This window comes from Chiloscyllium plagiosum, chromosome 22, assembly GCF_004010195.1.
Source record: "Chiloscyllium plagiosum isolate BGI_BamShark_2017 chromosome 22, ASM401019v2, whole genome shotgun sequence".
Taxonomy (NCBI): Eukaryota; Metazoa; Chordata; class Chondrichthyes; order Orectolobiformes; family Hemiscylliidae; genus Chiloscyllium; species Chiloscyllium plagiosum.
The window spans coordinates 44,802,215-44,822,741 of NC_057731.1; the positions used below are offsets into that span (position 1 = coordinate 44,802,215).

A 20,527-nucleotide genomic window follows, 5' to 3' on the forward strand; every position below is an offset into this window, starting at 1 on the left:
GCAAATGCCCTTCATCAGGAATAAAGGCAGAGAGCCTGAAGCGTGGAGAGATAAGCTAGGGGAGGGTGGGGGTGGGGAGAGAGTAGCATAGAGTACAATGGGTGAGTGGGGGAGGAGATGAAGGTGATAGGTCAGGGAGGAGAGGGTGGAGTGGATAGGTGGAAAAGGAGCTAGGCAGGTCGGACAAGTCCGGACAAGTCAAGGGGCCAGTGCTGAGCTGGAAGTTTTGAACTACCCCCTACTCTTGAAAAATGACTTGTCTATTTAACCTATCCATGCCCCTCATGATTTTACAGACCTCTATAAGGTCACCCCTCAGCCTCTGATGCTGCAGGAGAAAAAAGCCCCCTTCTATTCAGCCTCTTCTTATAACTCAAACCCTCCAATCCCTTGTAAATCTTTTCTACACCCTCTCAAGTTTGACAATATCTTTCCTCTTAAGGTGAAATTAAAAATAATAATTAATTTCCTTCCTATAACTGGGTACGTTATTAAACTGGAGAGGGTTCACTGCAGCTTAGGAGGTTTAGGGGTGATCTTTATAGAGGTTTATAAAATCATGAGGAGCTTAGATGAGGTAGATTGGGAAGTCTTTTCCCTAGAGTTGAGGAGTTCAAAACCAGGGGCATATTTTTAAGATGAGAGGAGAAAGATTGAAAAAGGACACGAGGGGCAACATTTTTTTCACTTTGTGGTTAATATGTGGAATGAACTCCCAAAGGAAGTGGTAGATGCAAGTACAGTTACAACATTTAAAAGACATTTGGATAAATACATGAATAGGGAAAGGTTTGAAGGGATTTGTGCCAAATGCAGACAGGTGGGATGGGTTTAGTTTTGGAACATGATCAGTGTGGACTGGTTGGAGTGAAGGGTCTGTTTCCATGTTGTATGACTCTACTTCGATTTTTCTTTTAATAAAGCTATCTTGAGTCTCTGGCTTGGTTAAGAAATTAGGTGGGTGTATAATGTGAAACTAACGATTTCACTTGCTTGGCCAACAGATAGACACTGAACAACAGCAATTTTAATTTTCTAGGTGCCCTTAACTAAATAAAAGGTTATCACAGGAACATTATAAAATAAAATTTGTCACCAAGCTACATATGGAGATATTGGGTTACTTTTTTGGTCAATGAGGGAGGTTTTAAGAGGTGTCTTTAAGGAGGAAAGCAAGATGGAGAGATGTAAGGAGGTGGTTCCAGAGATTGGGGCATCAGCAACTGAAGGTATGGCTTTCATGGTGGAGTATTTACAGTTGGGAGTGCCAAGAGACCAGAATTCAATATGTTCAAAGATTATGTGGCTGGAGATGATTAAAGAGATAGGGAGGGACAAGGCTACAGAGGAATTTGAAAACCAGGATGAGAATTTTTAAAACCGAGACATTGCCTGACTGGGAGCCAGTGTAGGTTGAGTGCAAGGGGGATATGGGGACTAGGTGCATGTAAGGACATGGGCTGTAAATGTTTGGACAAATTTATGGAAGGTAGAATGTGGGGGGTGAGCCAAGAGTGTGTTAGAATTAACAAATTTCTCAGTAAGGAAGGCAGGGATGAATATTTCAACAGCAGATATGCTGAGACGGGGTGAAGACTGGTGATTTTGGAAATAGGCTGTTTTCGTGATGGCATGAATTTAGTTTTAGTTAAGATTTTAAGCTTCAAGAATTGTTTATTGTGGAGATGGGAGATGATAGCAGATTTGATGGAGAGAGGGCCAACATCTGATGAAGGGGTACCACTAAATAAAAGCTAATAGGGAAGCCAAGAAGGAAATTTGGGTGGTGAGCAATTTAATGGGAATTGAGTTGACGTTTCATGGGACATGGAAAGCTCGGAGATAGCAGTAAAAGCGGAGAAGGAAACAAGTTCCTAGTCTTTTTTAAAAAATAAATCATACTTTAAAATGTTTTGCAAAATTGAATCTCATGTCTTTAGAAGGTTTGTTTTTTGTTTTGATTTTTCTGCATCACATCTTGCCCTGCCTAGCTTATTTGTGGTGACTCTCAGACTGGTAGTCAAGCCAGACCTCAAGTCATTGCCCCAGTTCAGCAAGATCTAGGGATCACAACCTGTGTCTGGCCCCATTAGACCTTTTCTGTGAACCCTTCAATTCAAATGTCCTTTGCAGAGTTATTTATTGATAGGAAAGCTGAACAAGACTCCATATTGCTTCTTTCTGGGCTAGAGAGGTTGCATTAATAGTTATGTGGTTAAGACGCTACTTGCAGACTTAATGGCAAGCCTAAACTTTCTTCGGAAAACTTAATGGGCACTTCATGTGCAAATCCAGCATCCTCTTAAAAATAATGGGGAAGCCAAAGGCAAGATGGTCTTTGTATGAATCAAATGGTGGATTCAGTACAAGTTGATCAGCAAATACTTGAAATTCTCAATTTATGACGTATATCTTCACTGTTTGAACCTGCCAGTTTATATATAAAGGGTCTTGCATTTAAGATGCTGATGAAGATAATTTGCTTCTTTTCTAAGACTCTTTAAAATTGTGCTCTCTTTTTTTGATCCATTCACAGGCATAAACTTTCTACTCATCTACTTTGTTTAGACCCTTCATTGTTTTGAAAACTTACATATGAGATCACCTCTTCGGATTCTCCTCTCCAAAGAAAACAGTCCCAACTTAATCACACAGCACAGAAAAGGTCCTTCAGCCCATTGACATAACTACACTAAAGATGTGCTAATCCCAATTTTGTTCACTTGTCCCAAATCCTTGAATGTTATGATATTTCAACTGCTCATCCAAATATTTTTTTAAAAGTTTAAGGTTTTTGGTCTCCACTACCTTCCCAGACAGTGCAATCCAGATGTCCACCACCCTCTGAGTGAAAACATTTTTTTTCTCAAATCTCTGAATCTCCTGCCCCTTAGTCTAAAGCTATGCCCCCTCATGATTGATCCCTCAAATCAAGGGGAACATCTACTCTGTCCTCACCCCATCCATGCCCCTCATAATCTTGGACACCTCAATCAAGTACCCCCCCCCCCCCAGCCTTCTCTGCTCTGAAGAAATTGATCCAAACCAATCAAGTCTCTCAGTCAAGCTAAATTGTTCCATGGGGAGAAAGTGAGGTCTGCAGAAGCTGGAGATCAGAGCTGAAAATGTGTTGCTGGAAAAGCGCAGCAGGTCGGGCAGCATCCAGGGAACAGGAGAATCGATGTTTCGGGCATAAGCCCTTCTTCAGGAATGAGGAAAGTTTGTCCTCATTCCTGAAGAAGGGCTTATGCCTGAAACGTCGATTCTCCTGTTCCCTGTATGCTGCCTGACCTGCTGTGCTTTTCCAGCAACACATTTTCAGCTAAATTGTTCCATGCCAGGCAACATCCTGGCGAACCTTCTCTGTATCCCCTCCACTACAGTCTCATCCTTCCTGTAGTGAGGTGACCAGAACTGTATACAGTACTCTGGATGTGGCCTGACCAATGCTCTGTATAACTCCAACATTATCTCCTTGCTTTTATACTCTGTGTCCCATTTGCCTTCTTTATTATCCTATTCAAGTCCTATCCTGTCCAATCCCTGATGATTGCCCGAAACATCGATTTTTCTTGCTCCTTGGATGCTGCCTGACCTGCTGTGCGTTTCCAGTACCACATTCTCGACACTATCCTATTCAAGTGCTGTGCCAACTTCAGGGATCTGGAATAATTGTCTCAAGATCCCTCTGTTCCTTGGAGCTACTCAGTGAACTGCCATTCGTTAAATACTCCTACACCTTGCTGCTTCTTCCTGTGTGCATCATCTTGCACATATCAGGGTTAAACATCATCTGTCATTGCTCTGCTCACTGGATCAACCCATCTATATCTTTCAGTAGCATACACACTTCAAGGCGTTTCCTGTCTTTCCTGGTTACCGCAGTGTCTCCTCCTTGAAACCATTTTCCTAAACTACATCTGCACTATCTCCAATGTATTCACATCCTTCCTATTGGGTGAAACCCGGAAATATGCACAGTACTTTAGAGGGTACGACCTGTTTGAGTCCTCCAGGCTGTAGACTGCCCAGGCAGAAGACGAGGTGATGTTCCTGCAAGTTGCAGTCTGATTCGCTGTGGCAATGGAGGAGACTGAGGATGGTCATGTAAAAAGGGAGTGGGAAGGGGAATTAAAATGGGCAGTGGCTGGGAGGTCAGGTCGGCCCCTGCGGGCCCGGCCCAAATGCTTGGCAAAATACGCCCTATGTTAACGTTTAGTCTCATTGGTGTACAAAGTTAAAAATCACACAACACCAGGTTATAGTCCAACAGGTTTAATTGGAAGCACACTAGCTTTCGGAGCGATGCTCCTTCAGCGACGCCCTCCACAATCACCTGATGAAGGAGCGTCGCTCCGAAAGCTAGTGTGCTTCCAATTAAACCTGTTGGACTATAACCTGGTGTTGTGTGATTTTTAACTTTATTCCTGATGAAGGGCTTTTGCCCGAAACGTTGATTTTACTACTCCTCGGATGCTGCCTGAACTGCTGTGCTCTTCCAGCACCACTAATCCAGAATCTGGTTTCCAGCATCTGTAGTCATTGTTTTTATCTCAGTGTATTTGATAACCTGACCTCCCTGGTTTAAATCAGCCTGTAATCATTTATGCTTATTTTCCTTGTAATTCTACCTTTTATCCCCAGTGTCATTAGTTGAGTTTCTAAAGTTTTAACCAGATGCCAGAAAACAGATTTTTAAATTAGAACTTGTTTTTATCTCTCGGGGTCTTTTTTGTTTTGTTATTTTGTGTTGGCTTAGTTAATTTGGTAGCATGCTTGATCCTGAGTTACAAGGTCGTGGATTCAGTTACAGTTCATGAACAGATGAAACAGGCAACACATGTTGCAGGACCAGTGCAATAGTTTGACATTAGCAAAACATTTTTGGTGAAGTGATAAACCGAGGACCCATGTGGCTAAGGTGCATTTCTTTCTTAAAAGAAAAGACATAGTACTTTGGCACAATTTGAAGACCTTGGTTGTTGGCTGGTCACCAAAGCAAAATCAGGTTAATTGGCTCATTCATTTCATTGTTGCTTGTAGAATCTTGCGGTGTCCAAAGTGGCCATTTAAATGGTGACTGTATTTCGGAATGAGTAATTGTATATAGTGTTTTGAAATATTTCTCAAAGATGTGATAAGATGCTGTGAAAGTGCAAATTCTTCTTTCAGGGCAGAACTAGTGAGCTCACTGCATCTGTTTCCCAACTCTTATGATTACAGATAGGAGTGCAGTACAGGGAATTACTGTTCTGAGACAAGACGTGAAGTTTAAGTTAAAATTCCTGATGTACATGATTTTTAGTTTGTTGGTGTAAGAATGTCCAAACCTTTAAGTTTTCATGAATAGCTTAGGTTTGTATGAAGGAGTTTGAAGTACAGAAGTTTAAATCAATGTTCACGTTAATTTACACACACCTCAAACTGTTCTTGATCAGTTGTTGGTTCGGCAATGAGGAAGGGAGTTCGTTAGCTCATTTGACATGGACGATGAGTTTGTTTTGTAGAGTGATGCCAACAGCATGACTTCAATGGGGAGGCGATGGCTTAGTGATATTCACTAGACTATTAATCTGGAGACGCAGGTAATGTTTTGGGGACCTAGGTTTGAATACCACCATGGCAGTGGGTGGAATTTGAATTCAATAAAAATCTGGAATTAAGTGTCTAATGGTCATTAATCCATTGCTGATTGTCAGGATTAATCCATCTAGTTCATTAACGTCCTTTAGGGAAGGAAACTGTCATTCTTACCTTGTCTGACCTACTCTCTTGACTCCAGACGCACAGCAATGTGGTTGTCCAATGTGTTGGACAGTCAGGGATAGTCAATGAATGCTGGCCTTGCCAGCAATATCCACATCCTGTGAATTAATTTAAAAAAACAAATAAAATTCCCACACTGCTGAAGTTACCATGAAGATCCCTCCTTCTCAACCTCTTTCTCATGGTGATCCTCAGGTAAAGTTACCACTAGCCGTCTCTCTCTCTCTAAAACGAGAGAGCAGTGTACGATCCGGTAGGACTATGCCGATTGTACCTTGCTTTCCCTATTTAGGATTTATATACCAATGAGAAAACAGGGTTAAAAATGGATCTTTCTAAACCGGCCAAACCACATTATTCAAACAAACTAGCAAGTAATTGATATAAATATATAAGACATTGATTTCACTGAGGCTTCAGATTTGAACTAGCAGTGTTTGAGGCCCAGAAATGGACTAACCTGATACCTCGCTTCGTTGGTGGGAAAACCAAAGGAATAATGAACACAACCTACGGGATGTCACTTATACTTCAGGAGCTGTCATACTATATCCTGTTCTTACTGCTTGTTTAAAAATTAACCTGGTGAAGTTAATCTAGTAAAAAAGTAATAGAGCTAGATTTAATGATGCTTTATATTCCCTTTGTTTTGGTGACATTATTGTTGGAATTAGAGGGTGTTGAATTAACTGTTTCAAAGTTCCATTAATTAGAACTTTTATTGCATTTGTCATCTCTCATATAGGTGGTGACTTGTTCTATCTCTGGTGCATCACTTTTCATTCCTGAAGAAGGGCTTATGCCCGAAACATCGATTCTCCTGCTCCTTGGATACTGCCTGACCTGCTGTGCTTTTCCAGCAACACATTTTTCAGCATCACTTTAATGCCAACTCTTTCACAGAATCGTAGAATAGATTCCTACAGTTCAGAAGGAAGAAATTTGGTCCATCAAGTCTGTACTAACCCTCGAAAGAGCATCCCACTAGAGCCACTCCTCCACCTTTTCTCTGTAGCCCTGCATCTAGCCTGCGCATTTTTGGACTCTGGGAGGAAACCCATGTAGACTTGGGAAAAACATGCAAACTCCACACGGTCACCCAAGGCTGGATTCGAACCCAGGTTCCTGATGCTGTGAGCAATAGTGCTAACCACTGTGCTTCCCCTTTAGTTGTAAGCTTTGGCAGTCAGGCGTAACGTCTATTTTATGACATTGTACTTTGTCATGTCCAGCAGTTAAGTTGGCACCTGAACTGACCTGTGTGGAATACAAAGTTCCCAAGTTGAGTTCTTAGTCAGTGCTGATTTCATTTAGGACAGGCAAAAGACAGATCTTATTTTCCTGACCACTTGAAGAAATATTAACATTTCTCTCAAGTTAAATAGTTTAATTTTGCCAGCACTGTGAAGCTGCAGAGTTTATTGTAAATCAGTGCAGTCTTGCCTTTCCTGATGTGTTTTCAAATTGGAAGCTTACTCATTCGATGATAAAATAACACAAGGACATGGGCATGAAAGTGATCATGGTGCTATGTCTCATGAAACCATCTGCAACCAGCTGAATTGCCTGTCACACTGTGTGGTGCAGCAATGGGTCTGCGCTGGCTCATATTTGATATTTCCATTGTCCCTCTTCAGGAAGGTTTAGCTTGTGCTAAGAGACACTCTTGCATGGTTTTACATTTTAGTGGGGAATCTGATTCAGGCTGAGGTCTCCATTATCCTGATGACTGATTACCATAAAACATAATGCAGTGCTGAGGCCTACACAGTGTGAGGGTCTTGGTTTTAATCTCTTTAACAAAATGTTGAAGGTAGCTGCTGCACAACCTTTCAACCAAATCAGCACAGATTAGAATATTTACAGGAGAAGGGGAATTCATCTCTTGGGCAGAGCTAGTTTAGTCTCACAAACCTACTTTTTTCCCATAGTTCTACAGATTTTTTTTACTTTCAAGTTTGTATAAAATTTCCTCTTGATAGTTAGATTTGGATCTGCTTTCACTGGCCTTTTAGGCAGTACATTTGTGATAGGGCAGCACGATGGCACAGTGATTAGCACTGCTGACTCAGCGCCAGGGACCCAGGTCCAATTCCAGCATCAGGTGACTGCAGAGTTTGCATACTCTCTGCGTGGGTTTCCTCTGGGTGCCCAGTTTACACCCACGATCCAAGGATATGCAGGTTAGGTGAATTTGCCATGTTAAATTGCCCATCGTGTTCAGGGATGTATAGGGTAGGTGCATTGATCGGGGTAAATATAGAGTTCGGGGATTGGGTCTGGGTGAGTTACTCTTTTCAGAGGGTCGGTGTGGACTTGTTGGGCAGAAGGGCCTGTTTTCACATTGTAGGGATTCTATTCTACTCTATAATCACAACTTGATGCATAGAAGAATGTCTTCTCATCGACCCTTTGATTCTTGCCAATTATCTTCAATCGTGTACTCTAGTTCCTGGCCGCCTTCCCAATAATTCCTTATAATTTTGAACACCTACATCGAATTCTCTCTTGTCATTCGCTGCTGGATGGAAAACAATCCCAACTTCTTTAGTCTCTTTGAACATGCTGATAAATCTGGACCAACTCCTGTGGTTAGAAGAGAAAATCAGCTAGGGGTCTTGCTAGCTGGTCAATGAGTGACCTCTGCTGGAAAGCAGTTTATATTGGACAACTGAGTAAATTGAATTTAACTATGTTAGTTTCCACAGCCACAGAGACTCCTGGACTGTTGATCTGACCTGACCCTTGTAGCTACTCAGGTGGGCAGGGGAAATAGTTTGCCAATTCCTGAGAAAACTGCTCCACCATCTTTTGAGAAAACGGGGCATAAAGATCTTTACGAATCAACTGTTCACACAATCATTTTGCCTTTCAGCTAAAGACCCCTAATTGTGTCGACCTCCCCAACCTAAACCAACAAAGCCTGAGAAAGCAAATTATTTTCTTGTCCAGCTTTGATCACGAGAGCAAAGATGTGGAATGTGTGGCTGTAAGTCAGATGTGTAGGAATGCAATCACACTTTTTGAAAAAAAGTCAAAGGATATTCTAGGCTTGGGGCAGATCGAGGGCATAAGGAGAGAGTGAGAGAAAGGAGAAGGGCCTGAGGCTACAGCAAAGGGATGGGAAAATGGAGCAGCAGGGCAGTTCTGTGTGCGAAGCGGCCACTGTAACATGGGTTAACAGCTATGTGAGATGCTTATTTACAGCCTGAATCATTCTTAAATGGCCTGGGGGCACAATGGCTGGAAACAAAAGCTGATGGGAATGTGGCGCAAAGAAGAAATCAAGGGTTTGGGGGTGGGGTGCAGTGAAGGAGAGAAGCATTGAACTGTTTTATTGAGTTGAAAGGTGTATACTGCCATATTGTTAAATTCCAGCAAATGCCACTAAGTCCTGCGACACCAGGATTGCATGTTTATAGGATAAAAGTATTTGGAAATTGCGGTTACCATGAACATCCAGCCTTCTCACTCGTCCCTCACCTGAGGCAAGGTGACCCTCTGGTTAAACTCACTGCTAGTCATCTCTCGCTCTCTCTCTTTCAGAGAGCAGCCCTATGGTCATTTGGGATTATAGCGACTTTATCTTTCTTTTACCTTTTTTCCTTGGATACTGTGTTGATCCATGGGATTGTGGCCAGTGTCTGTCTTTTAACATTGGATTGTGTTATGGACTGAAATAAGAACATAGGAGCAGGAGGAGGTATTCACTCCTCGAGCCTCTTCTAGTATTCAGTTGGCTGATCTGTACCTTAACTCTTTCTGCTTGCCTTGGTTGCATAATCCTTAATAGCCTTGCTCAACAAAAATCTTATCTTTTAAAATGATAACTCTGTTCTGTGTACAAATGACGCCAGACCTGCTCAGCATTTCAGGTGTTTATTTCGTTTTCAGATTTCCAGCTTGTATATTTTGACTTTATTAAAAATTTGACCATCTCAGTTTTCAAATTTTTAGTTGACTCTTGGCTTTGATGTTTTAGAGGAGAGTATTTAGGTTCCCACAATCCTTTGTGACACCAGTCCTCAACAGCCTAGCCTAATTTGATGATGCTGCTCCCATATTTTTGGATTCCCCTGACCAGAGGAAATTGTTCCTCCCTATCTACCATATCAAATCCTTTAATCATACAATCTTAAACATCTTTAAGTTATAAGAGATAGGTGCAGATTATAATCAGCATTTTGGATGTTACAGTTTTGAAAATAAGGGCTGCACATTTTTACTCTTTCGTTTTCCCCCCCCCTCTCTACTAAAGACAGAGTCATAGAGCTGTACAGAATGGAAACAGACCCTTCGGTCCAAATCGTCCATGCCGACCAGATATTCTAAATTGATTTCGTCTCAATTAAGAGCATTTTGCCCAAATCCCTTTAAACTCTTCCTATTCATATACCCATTCAGAAAACTTTTAAATATTATAATTGTACTAGCCTCCATCACTTGCTCATCCACACACTCACCACCCTCTGCGTGAAAAAGTTGCCCCTTAGGTCCTTTTTAAATCTTTCCCCTCTCACCTTAAATCTATGCCCCCTAATTTTGGCTTGCCCTATGCTGAGGATAAGACCTTCACTATTTACCTTATCTATGCCCCTCGTGATTTTATAAACTTCTACAAGGTCACCCCTCAGCCTCCGATGCTCTAGAAAAACAGCCCCAGCCTATTCAGCCCCTCCCTATAGCTCAAACCCTCCAACCCTGGCAACATCCTTGTAAATCTTTTCTGAACCCTTTCAAGTTTCACCACATCTCTGGGACAGGCCATATTGGTCACTTGCCACATTCTTCATTTCTGCGCAGAGATTGTTCAAGTGGAAAGCATTGCAACTGCAGCTTTCCCTGATTCTTCCCAAATCCATGTGTGTGTATTTCAGTGGAGATCTTTGGACAATGAACAGATTCCTTGGCTTATTTTCCTCTTTTAGCCCAATGTTGTTGAAGCCAATTGTCAACCACTTCAGCCACTATGGCCAACTTTAAATAATGCAAGACTGGCTTAAAAAATAAATGTAACATTGGTGTTTCTTGGCCAACTAAACATAGCAGGTACAAGTGCAGCGTCTTTGTGGGAGTTTAAACTCCTTCAAAGTTTGGTGAAGGAGACGTATTTTAATCAGCCTTTTAAAAATAGAGAGGCATGTGGAGATCGTGAGAAATTTACATTTTGGGTAACAAGCATTACTACTAAAGGTGGAAATGGAAAACCTTTCAATGGTCTGCTTTCTGAGTGTTCAATCAGGCTGAAACAGATGATGTATAACCTTGGAACTTTGTTCAAATCTGAGATTTCTAGTCCAGATGATTCTTCACTAAGGGTCTAGATTAGAGTGGTGCTGGAAAAGCACAGCAGGTCAGGCAGCATCCGAGGAGCAGGAAAGTCGATGTTTCGAGCAAAAGCCCGACGTTTCGGGCTGTTGAATTTTGTCTTTAGTAACAGGGCCCAGCTCTCTCCCCATGTCCCTCTATCTACTCTGTAGCTGCCACCCTGCTTTCAAAAGTCTCTTTGCCTATGTGCCTGTGATTACCTGTCCCAACTCTCTCCCAGAAAGATTTGCAAGTTGATCCTCTTCTTCCTCTGCCCTTGCTCTGTGATCAGCTTTATCTATGGCTTTGACTTGGTTTAATACAACTCCAATTCAATATTACTTAATTGGCTGTAAAGCATTTATAGGTGTTAGAAATTCAAGATTTTTAGTTTATATATTTTTTTCTCCAACATCTTCCTTATTAGCTTCCTTACTTTAACAACCACAAACGTTTTAGCTTGTTTAAGAATCTGCATCTTGACATGCACTCCTACTTTACGCCCAAACATCAAAATTTAAAATCTTTGTCTACTGCAGATTTCTTCCAGACCTCACACCAGCCAACTCTCCTCCTCTTGCTCATTGCAATCTGCTCCTGCATGACATCTACTTTGTCTCCTTGAGCATTGGCCTTCGTGTCTTATCCTCTCTCAGCTCTGTGTGGGAGTTTTCATCTGCCTCATTTCTACAGTCAGGAACTCCCTGACTGAGCTGTGCTGCTGCATTTAAGTTTCTCTCTGCCCAAATGCTTTTGATTACCTGTCTCAACTGTCTCCCTGTCTACTATCCCGACTCCTCTTTCTCCTTCCATTCATAGGCTCCTTTCTCCCGATGTGTGAATGCACAGTAAAAACTCATGGTTTTTGTTGAAGTGGTGAGAAGCAGTTTTGTGGCCCAGTTCCTCCCTTTTTTCTGTGATGTTAAGCTCAGTTATGCTGCTATGTTTTTGTTTCAGTTAGGAAAGTGGATATAATTACTTCTTATACCTTCTAAAGAAGCTGATTCCAGAACGTGGAAGCAGTGGAATAGGTTGCCAGTTCATCCTCTCATTTTGGTATAGTTTCTGAAACTGTTTTGTTGAAAGGAAAAGGCCATGGCTCAAGTTTAAATCCAGGTCTTGATAGCCAGATCCAGGCAAACACTGGTGCCAGTACTGAAGAGTTGAAGGTGTCATCTTTCAGACAAATATTAAATGTTGTCCCAGTTTTCCCCCTCAGGTGTATAAACTGCAAACACATGGCACTACTTCGAAGAGCAAAGGAATTCTCCCTTGTGACCTACTCATACTTATTCCTTGAGAAAAATAACTAAAACAGATGGTCAGCTGATTGTCACATTGCTGTTTATGGGATCTTGCTTTGTACACATTGTTGCCTAAATTACACCAGTGACTTAAATTCAAAAGTATTTCATTTGCTGTTATAGATTTGAGATAGAGTGAACTTCTGTAGAAATGAAAGCTTTTCTTTTAAGCCAAACTGTCAAACATTAACAATAATCATTTTTTAGTTGAGCCTGCAATGAGGTGAATGAGTTGTTAGACTGGAATAAACCTTCGATGGATTCTTAACAGCACGTGACCAGGTTAAGTATCAACTCTCACTTGAGTAGCTGTCAACAGCCAGGAAATTCTCTGAGCTATTTTGAGTGCAACATTTTGAAATCTGTGCAGGTTTATGGGTGAGTATTCAGGTTCCCACAATCCTTTGTGACACCAGGAAAAGAAATGGGTGGTGGTAGGGTGGGTGATGGGAGATGAGAGAGTATCTGATGCTGCTTCAGAATGTAAAGCCTTTTCGAGGAAGAGAGGCAGAAAAGCAGTGAGATGTGTGAAATGTGACAGGGAGGTAGTTTGTCCTTCGAGGCCATGGGCCTCCTGCTCTCGTCCTTACGCAGCGGTTGATTTACAGTCTGGTGTTTGGTAAACATGTGTCTCACATTTGTTTCTGCAGAACAGCAAATGGTAACTGCTTAAAATAAGTGAGCTGCCTGCCGACCTTTTGTACTTTGACCTATAGGTGTTTTATCTTGCATTTGGATGTATTGGAGAATCTTAGAAAACAGAAAAATGTAATGCTGTATAAATTTCTTTTCAGTTTTTTTCTTTTCTGTTCTTAAGGTATTGGGACATGTTTCTGTTGGAAATGTTGGTATACTGTCCCCTTTCCTTCCAGAGGACCACGTCTCACAAGGGAGCATGGACTATGACTATAGTCGGGCATGATGTGCATTAGGGAAGAAGCTTTCATCACTTCCCATTGACCTTTGGGCATGTGACTGTACAAATTAGGAGCACAGGTGGACCACTTGAGCCATTTGATAGGATTATATATGATCTGTTTTACTTAGCATAAATCTGTATACTTCTGCTTTTAACAATATTCAAAGTCTGTGCTTCCATCACCTTCATTGAGGAAGACCGTTCCAAAGACTCATGACCCTATTTCTCCTCATCCCTGACTTAAATTAGTGACCACTTATGTTTAAACAGTGACCCCAAGTTCTAGATAAGAAGCAACTTCCTCTGAACATACGCTCTATCAAGATCCCTCAGGATCCAGCAGGTTCAATCCAGTCAATTTTTACGCTTCTTAACTCCAACAAAGGCAAGCCTAGTTTGTTCAACCTTTCCACGTTAGTCAATCAGTTAATTCAGAACTTTCTCTGAGCTGCTTCCAATGTATTTACTTCCTTCCCGTAATAAGGAGACCATTATTGACTGCAAGTACTTCAGATGTGTCAGTTTCTTTGTTCGTTGTATTTTATTGGGAGTCTTATCAGTGCTGCATGCCTAGTGCTAGTTGTGACTTGGAGGATAACACTCATCTCTGAATCGGCATAGTTATAGGTTCATGATCCACTCCAACATCAGGTATAAAATCTAGCTGACAATCCCAGTGCCAGTGTGCCATTGACAGATATGCTATGTGTTTGATGAAACAAATTGAACTGAAACATTCTTTGTCCTCCGGTTGGCATAAAACATTTCTTGGTATTACTTCAAGGAAGAGCAGAAGATGTTTGCAATATATTGTGACCAATATTTATCCTTTACCCAGCACAGTTTCAGATTATCTGATTATTGATCTGCATCACTACAATGACCACATTTAAAACGCTTCATTATCTGTAAAGCCCTTCACTAGTGAAATGTGGTATAGAAATGCAAGTCTGTCTTTTATTGTCTTTTTTGCTGTTTGCAGAATCTTACTGGGTTTAAATTGGCTGCCATATTATACATTGGCATTACTTGAAAAAGGCATCATTGTCTGTAATGCTTAAGATGCTGGAATCCAAAATAAAAACTGGAAACACTCATGAAGATCTGGCAAAAGGTCATTTAAGCTGACATTTTATCTCTCCTTGTCTGTTCATAGATGTTGCGAGACAAACCCTAACTGAAAGCAAAACAATCATAAATTGAATCTGGAGTTAGTCTGTCTATTGTGTCCATGCAGCTTCTGAGGCTAACTCTTAACAAGTGATTTAACTGTTATACATTCACCCAAAACTTTGTGACAAATGAGTTTTGACAACAGCTAGGATATCTACTCATACTTTTTCTTTACTGATGTGTTGACAGCTGGATGTGAATGTGGAAGGTCATTTGACCCATTTTTTTTAAAAGAGAAGACTTGCATTTCTTGAGAACTATTTGTGATTCCCAAAACACTTAATAACCAATAAAATACTTTTGAAGTATAGTCACTATTATGATGCAGCCAGTTTGTGCACAGCAGTTTCCACTAATAGCAATCTGACTATTTCTAGGTAAATGGTTTTGTGATGCTGATTAAGAGATTAATATTGGCCTGTACACCAGTGGGAACTCCCCTGCTCTTTAAAATAGTGTGATTGGATCTCTTAAATCCATCTGAGAGGGTAGACAGGGCTTTGGGTTAATGTTTCATTGATAATAGGCTGCTCACTACTACATTGGGAGTGTCAGCCTGGATGTTGATTTCCAGTCTGTGGAGTAGCACTTGAATCAATGGCTTTCTGATTCAAACAATAGCCCTAACTATTTAACTGCAATTAATATGTCCTAGCTGCTAGATGTTGTATCTCGGGGGGGAAAAAAACATTACAGTCATCATGAGATTCCTATCCTCACTGAATTTACAATAATCCACTTGGTAAAATTATTCCAAAGTTTTTGCTTATCCATCCAATTTGAGGTCATCTGAATGTTCAGTCCGTGTCCTTCCTCTCACAAAGTCCTGTTCACCCATTACTCATATCCTCAGCGATATCTGTTGGCTCCAAACTAAGGAATTAGTTAATATTAAATTGTCATCCTAATCCTAAATCCTTACATGTCCTCATCCCTTCCTATCCTTGCAAAAGTCTCTAACTGAACAACTATCTAAGCAAGCTTTTTGAGCTCTCCAATCCTGACCTGTTTAGCATCCCAGATTTTAATAGCTTCAATGCAGACAACTAAACTTGGACACCCTTCCATATTGTAACTATTTCATGTGTGAAGAAAATATTCTTGAGACTTCTGACAGATATGAACTTGTTTCTCCCCACTTGTCCAAAGAGCTTGATGTCCAGGTCATTCCACTATAATGTGCGTTTCATTAATGCACATTCGCTATAACCCGATTGATGAATTGGGGACACTAACTTCTAAAGCACAAACTTTTAAAGCGTGTATTGGTTATAATGCGATTCTGGCCCCATTAGTTTAAATGGTGCTGCTATTACGCAATTTTTTTCACACAGGGTTGCACGAGAATGGAACTACCCTATTATAGCAGAATTGACTGTATTGGGCGTGTTTTACTAGTTACCTTTTCATATAGCCTTGAATCTGCCTCCTCTTGATTTTGCCAATACTGCTTTGTGGAGAATCGAGAAATAGTGTGCAGAAAGTTGAGACCTTATGCATGGAATGTGGAATCACAGCGATGGATGCTGTCTCTGAATTCACACTCTTTTTGCTCACATGCTATTTTCTTGTATTCTGACAGATGCATTTTCTTATGTACTGTAACATTCAGCATGTTTGTATGATGAGCAGTGAATTGTCTCAATATTTACAAGCTTAAGGTGGTGGTCTTAGTTGCTGGGAGGACAGGAAACCAATGAGAATAATTGTTAATCAGTTTACCTCTGCCATTATGATTGTGAGAAAGAAAGGATTGCATTCTATAACACCATACTGCACAGTTTGGAAGCAGCTTGATATTTGCATGCACTTCATTATTTTGAATATGCAGTCACCAGTATAGGGTGATGTGGCAGGCATTTCCCCACAGCCTAATTTCACCAATAAAATGAGCTGAGTGTTTAGTTGATCTGATTTTTATAATTTTGAAGGAAGAGATTTTCGCAAGGATCTTCAAGCTTCCACAGCTACTAGGTACATTTACACAAAGTCATTAATGTCCTAGAAAATTCAGAGTATTTCAGAGGAGCAACATCAGACAAAAAATAACAATGAGCCAAAGACAGCATAAGCTTATCAAAGACGTAGGTTTTAGAACATAGAACATAGAAGAATACAGCGCAGTACAGGCCCTTCGGCCCTCGATGTTGCGCCGATCCAAGCCCACCTAACCTACACTAGCCCACTATCCTCCATATGCCTATCCAATGCCCGCTTAAATGCCCATAATGAGGGAGAGTCCACCACTGCTACTGGCAGGGCATTCCATGAACTTACGACTCGCTGAGTGAAGAACCTACCCCTAACTTCAGTCCTATATCTACCCCCCCTTAATTTAAAGCTATGCCCTCTTGTAATACCCGACTCCATACGCGGGAAAAGGTTCATACTGTCGACCCTATGTAACCCCCTAATCATCTTGTACACCTCAATCAAGTCGCCCCTAAACCTTCTTTTCTCTAGTGAAAACAGCCCCAAGTGCCTCAGTCTTTCCTCATACGATTTTCCTTCCATACCAGGCAACATCCTGGTAAACCTCCTCTGCACCCGTTCTAGTGCCTCCACATCCTTCCTATAGTATGGCGACCAAAACTGCACACAATATTCCAGATGCGGCCGCACCAGAGTTTTATACAACTGCATCATGACCTCAGGACTCCGGAACTCAATTCCTCTACCAATAAAAGCCAGTACGCCATATGCCTTCCTCACCGCACTATTTACCTGGGTGGCAACTTTCAGAGATCTGTGTACATGGACACCAAGATCTCTCTGCTCATCCACACTACCAAGTATCCGATCATTAGCCCAGTACCCCATCTTTTTGTTATTCTTCCCAAAGTGAATCACCTCACATTTAGCTACATTGAATTCCATTTGCCACCTTTCTGCCCAGCTCTGCAGCTTATCTATGTCCCGCTGTAACCTGCCACATCCTTCCTCACTGTCTACAACTCCTCCGACTTTCGTATCATCTGCAAACTTGCTCACCCAACCTTCTAACCCCTCCTCCAGGTCATTTATAAAAATGACAAACAGCAATGGTTCCAAAACAGATCCTTGCGGAACACCGCTAGTGACGGCACTCCAAGATGAACCTTTGCCATCAACTACTACCCTCTGTCTTCTTCCAGCCAGAGTCATGTCTTAAAACAGGAGAGAGGTTAGTGAGGAAATGCCAGAGTTTTAGGGTCATTGTGGCTGAAGGCGCAGCCATCATGGGTGAATGAGGCTTGGGTGCAAGTTAAGTTGGGAAATTTTTAAGTTTTGGCTGAACTCAAGGTTTCTAGGTTACACGATGGGAAACCAATCAGCATTCCCTTGGAGTTGGGTTTCAGCCCGTCATCTTCTGGTTCCAGTAAAGTTGGTATCACTGAGCCAAGCTGAAATTTGCATGTCAGGTGCGGTCTGCATTGCAGTGAATTGAGTGCTTCTTGAGTCCTGCAGATTTGATGGTTTGATATTACTGTTGGGATTTTAGCTGTTCCATGGTGTAAAGTCTTTTTTTATTTTGCTATATTTTTGATTGTGTGCTGAAATGGAAAAGGACTGCTTTAAAACAAGGTTTGTGGTAAGAATTGCTGTACTTTTTAAAAACAAGTTACCAGTACTGATTGTAAGTGAATTTTAGGTTACTGCTTTTTCAGCAAGTGCGGGATAGTTAGTTGCAGATGAACTGACACAGGGAAGTGGGTAGAAAGTGAGATTTGGTCAGCAGTGAGCAGCTTGATTGGTCTGTGGAGTGGTGAACATTTGTAGATGATAAAGGCCTTCAGCCTGCTGTCAGCTTTGTGATTGGCTCCAAGGTAGCTGAACATCTTTGTAGGTTTGTATACTGTGGCCAAAAGTCTTCAAATCTCCAGAATTTGAGGTGGTGTCTTTCTCAGTAAAAAAGAACCAAAGACCTGAAGAAAGCTATCTATTCTTTCCTTATCCAGTTGCTGTAAGCTGCAACTTTTTGCCAGTAGCTAAGGGACTTTGCAGTTGGTGAACCAGTTGTTCTGTACCTCCTACAAAGACATGAAAAGTACTTGGAGAAGAGAGATGACAAACAGCAAGTTCTGATAAGCAAAAGGATCATCTCCGTGAACTGTGTGGCCATTGAATTGCCTTCACAGTTCCACACATAACACCATTTTGTTTTTTTCTGTATGTGTGCAGAGATAAGATTTTATAAGGGTCCTGAAATTTTAACCAGTAGAACTATGTGTCACCATAGTTGTTCATAGTTGTTTACCTGTTGCTAGAATCTATTTAGTCATCATAAACAGTCATTCTTAAGTACAGAAACCTGGTTTATGTTAACCTAGGCCTTAAAACTGAGGTAGCCCCTGGGAGAATTTTGCATACTTGGAGAAACTTTTTAACTTTTGGGTACAGTGGGGCTTCATTTCCAGTGCACTGCCCCATTGAAATATTACAATAAGTGAGATAGGACTGTATAGATTTAATCCTGTCAGTCTGGATCGCTTTTGGAAATGAGTGAGCAAAACTTAAACTGGCTATGTCAGCCAGTCCATTTCTCACCTTGAGAATTGGCACTTGATATTCTTTCCTTGTGAAATTATTTAGCTTTGTTCTGATTCCATTCTGTGATCCATGCCTTTGTTATATATAGACTTGATTATTCAAACACGTATCTGGTTGATCATCTCCTCTGTTCTATCCACTCAACTTGAGGCCATCTGAAATTTCAGTCCGTGTTCTTCCTCACACAAAGTCATGTTCACCCATTACTCATATACACAGTGATCTCTTGGCTGTGAACGAAGGGATTATAGGTACATATTCCTTTATCCGAAATCTGGAAAGTTTTGAAATGTGAAGTATTTTTTCATGAAGATTTTTCTCCATAACAAGGTAGTTTGGCGTGCAAACAGTTAACCCAACTCCACACTCACTCGGCCCACGTCACTCAGATGTGATGTGGCAGCGTGGCCCAGCACTGGCAGGCGTCAATTCTGTCTCGGCATTTGTCGCACTCACAGGTGTGTCTTATGTCCAGTAAGATTTTTTAATTTCACTGTGAAACTATCACTTAGTTTGAAATCCGAAAAATTCCAAAAACCCTCTGAGTCAGCTGGTTTCGGATAAAGGATTCTGTACCTGTATTTAATTTTATAATTCTCATCCTTATCCTAAATCTTTACGTCTCCTTATCCTTTCCAATATTTGCAAAAGCCTTTACCCTTACAACTTTCCAAGGAAGCTATTTGAGCTGTCCAATTCTGACCTGTTTAACATCCCAGCTTTTAATCACTTCATGACAGACGGCTGAACTTACAACTGCGTGGAGTTAATAAAGCGTGGTGCTGGACAAGGCTCAGCAGGTCAGGGAGCATCCAAGAGGAGCATCCTATAGAAGGGTCCTACCCGAAGCATCGATTCTCTTGCTCCTCGGATGCTGCCTGACCTGCTGAGCCTTTTCCAGTGCCACACGTTATCAATTCTGATTTCTCCAGCATCTGCTATCCCTAATGGTCTCCTATTTGCAACTGCATGGACCCTAGCTCTGGGATTCCATAGCTACACTTTTTTGTCTCTGACTTTCTTCCTTTTATAAGACTGTCCTTACGACCTTACCCTCTGATCCAGCTTTTTGGACACCTCCCCTAATATCATCAAATGTGGCTTAGTGTTAAATCTTATTTATTAATGCATCTGTGAAACACTTTGGGACATTTTATTACATTTAAAGGTGCTACAAAATTGACAAGTTATTGCTTGCAGAATGCTTCCTCTCTCAATTATGCTAATATTAAGGGATGATTGGGGCTGATTACATAAGATGTGTGGGAGAGAGATGCTTTCTTATCCATTGTAGTCAATGGAAAAATGAATTGTGTAAGGTGAGCTTCTGAGGTTGTGTTATCTACCAACACTGATTGCCTCAACTGTCTCTGACCACACTACTGCAGTTATTCAAATCCTTTCTATACTTGACTATTTTAGGTTTCCCCAAATTGCGCTCAAAGAGCGAGTGAAGTTCTCACAGAACTGGAAACGTGGAAGGTGTCGCCAGGAAATTTTGCTGAGGTGGAGGTACAAGTATGTGGTA

General features: G+C 41.3%; 1 protein-coding gene across 4 annotated transcripts in view; it reads left to right on the forward strand.

The window, feature by feature from the left end:
- Window positions 1-20,527, forward strand: part of fbxw4 (F-box and WD repeat domain containing 4) — a 144,487-nt gene that overhangs the window by 2,399 nt on the left and 121,561 nt on the right. For 2 of the 4 annotated variants that reach the window (XM_043712922.1, XM_043712924.1), the window contains exon 2: window positions 20,422-20,517. The exons of 1 other annotated variant lie outside the window; for it this stretch is intronic. In XM_043712922.1, coding sequence (XP_043568857.1) covers window positions 20,422-20,517 — 96 coding nt within the window. The remainder of the gene's footprint in view (window positions 1-20,421; window positions 20,518-20,527) is intronic. One more of the 4 variants, XM_043712923.1, reaches the window with a different exon arrangement.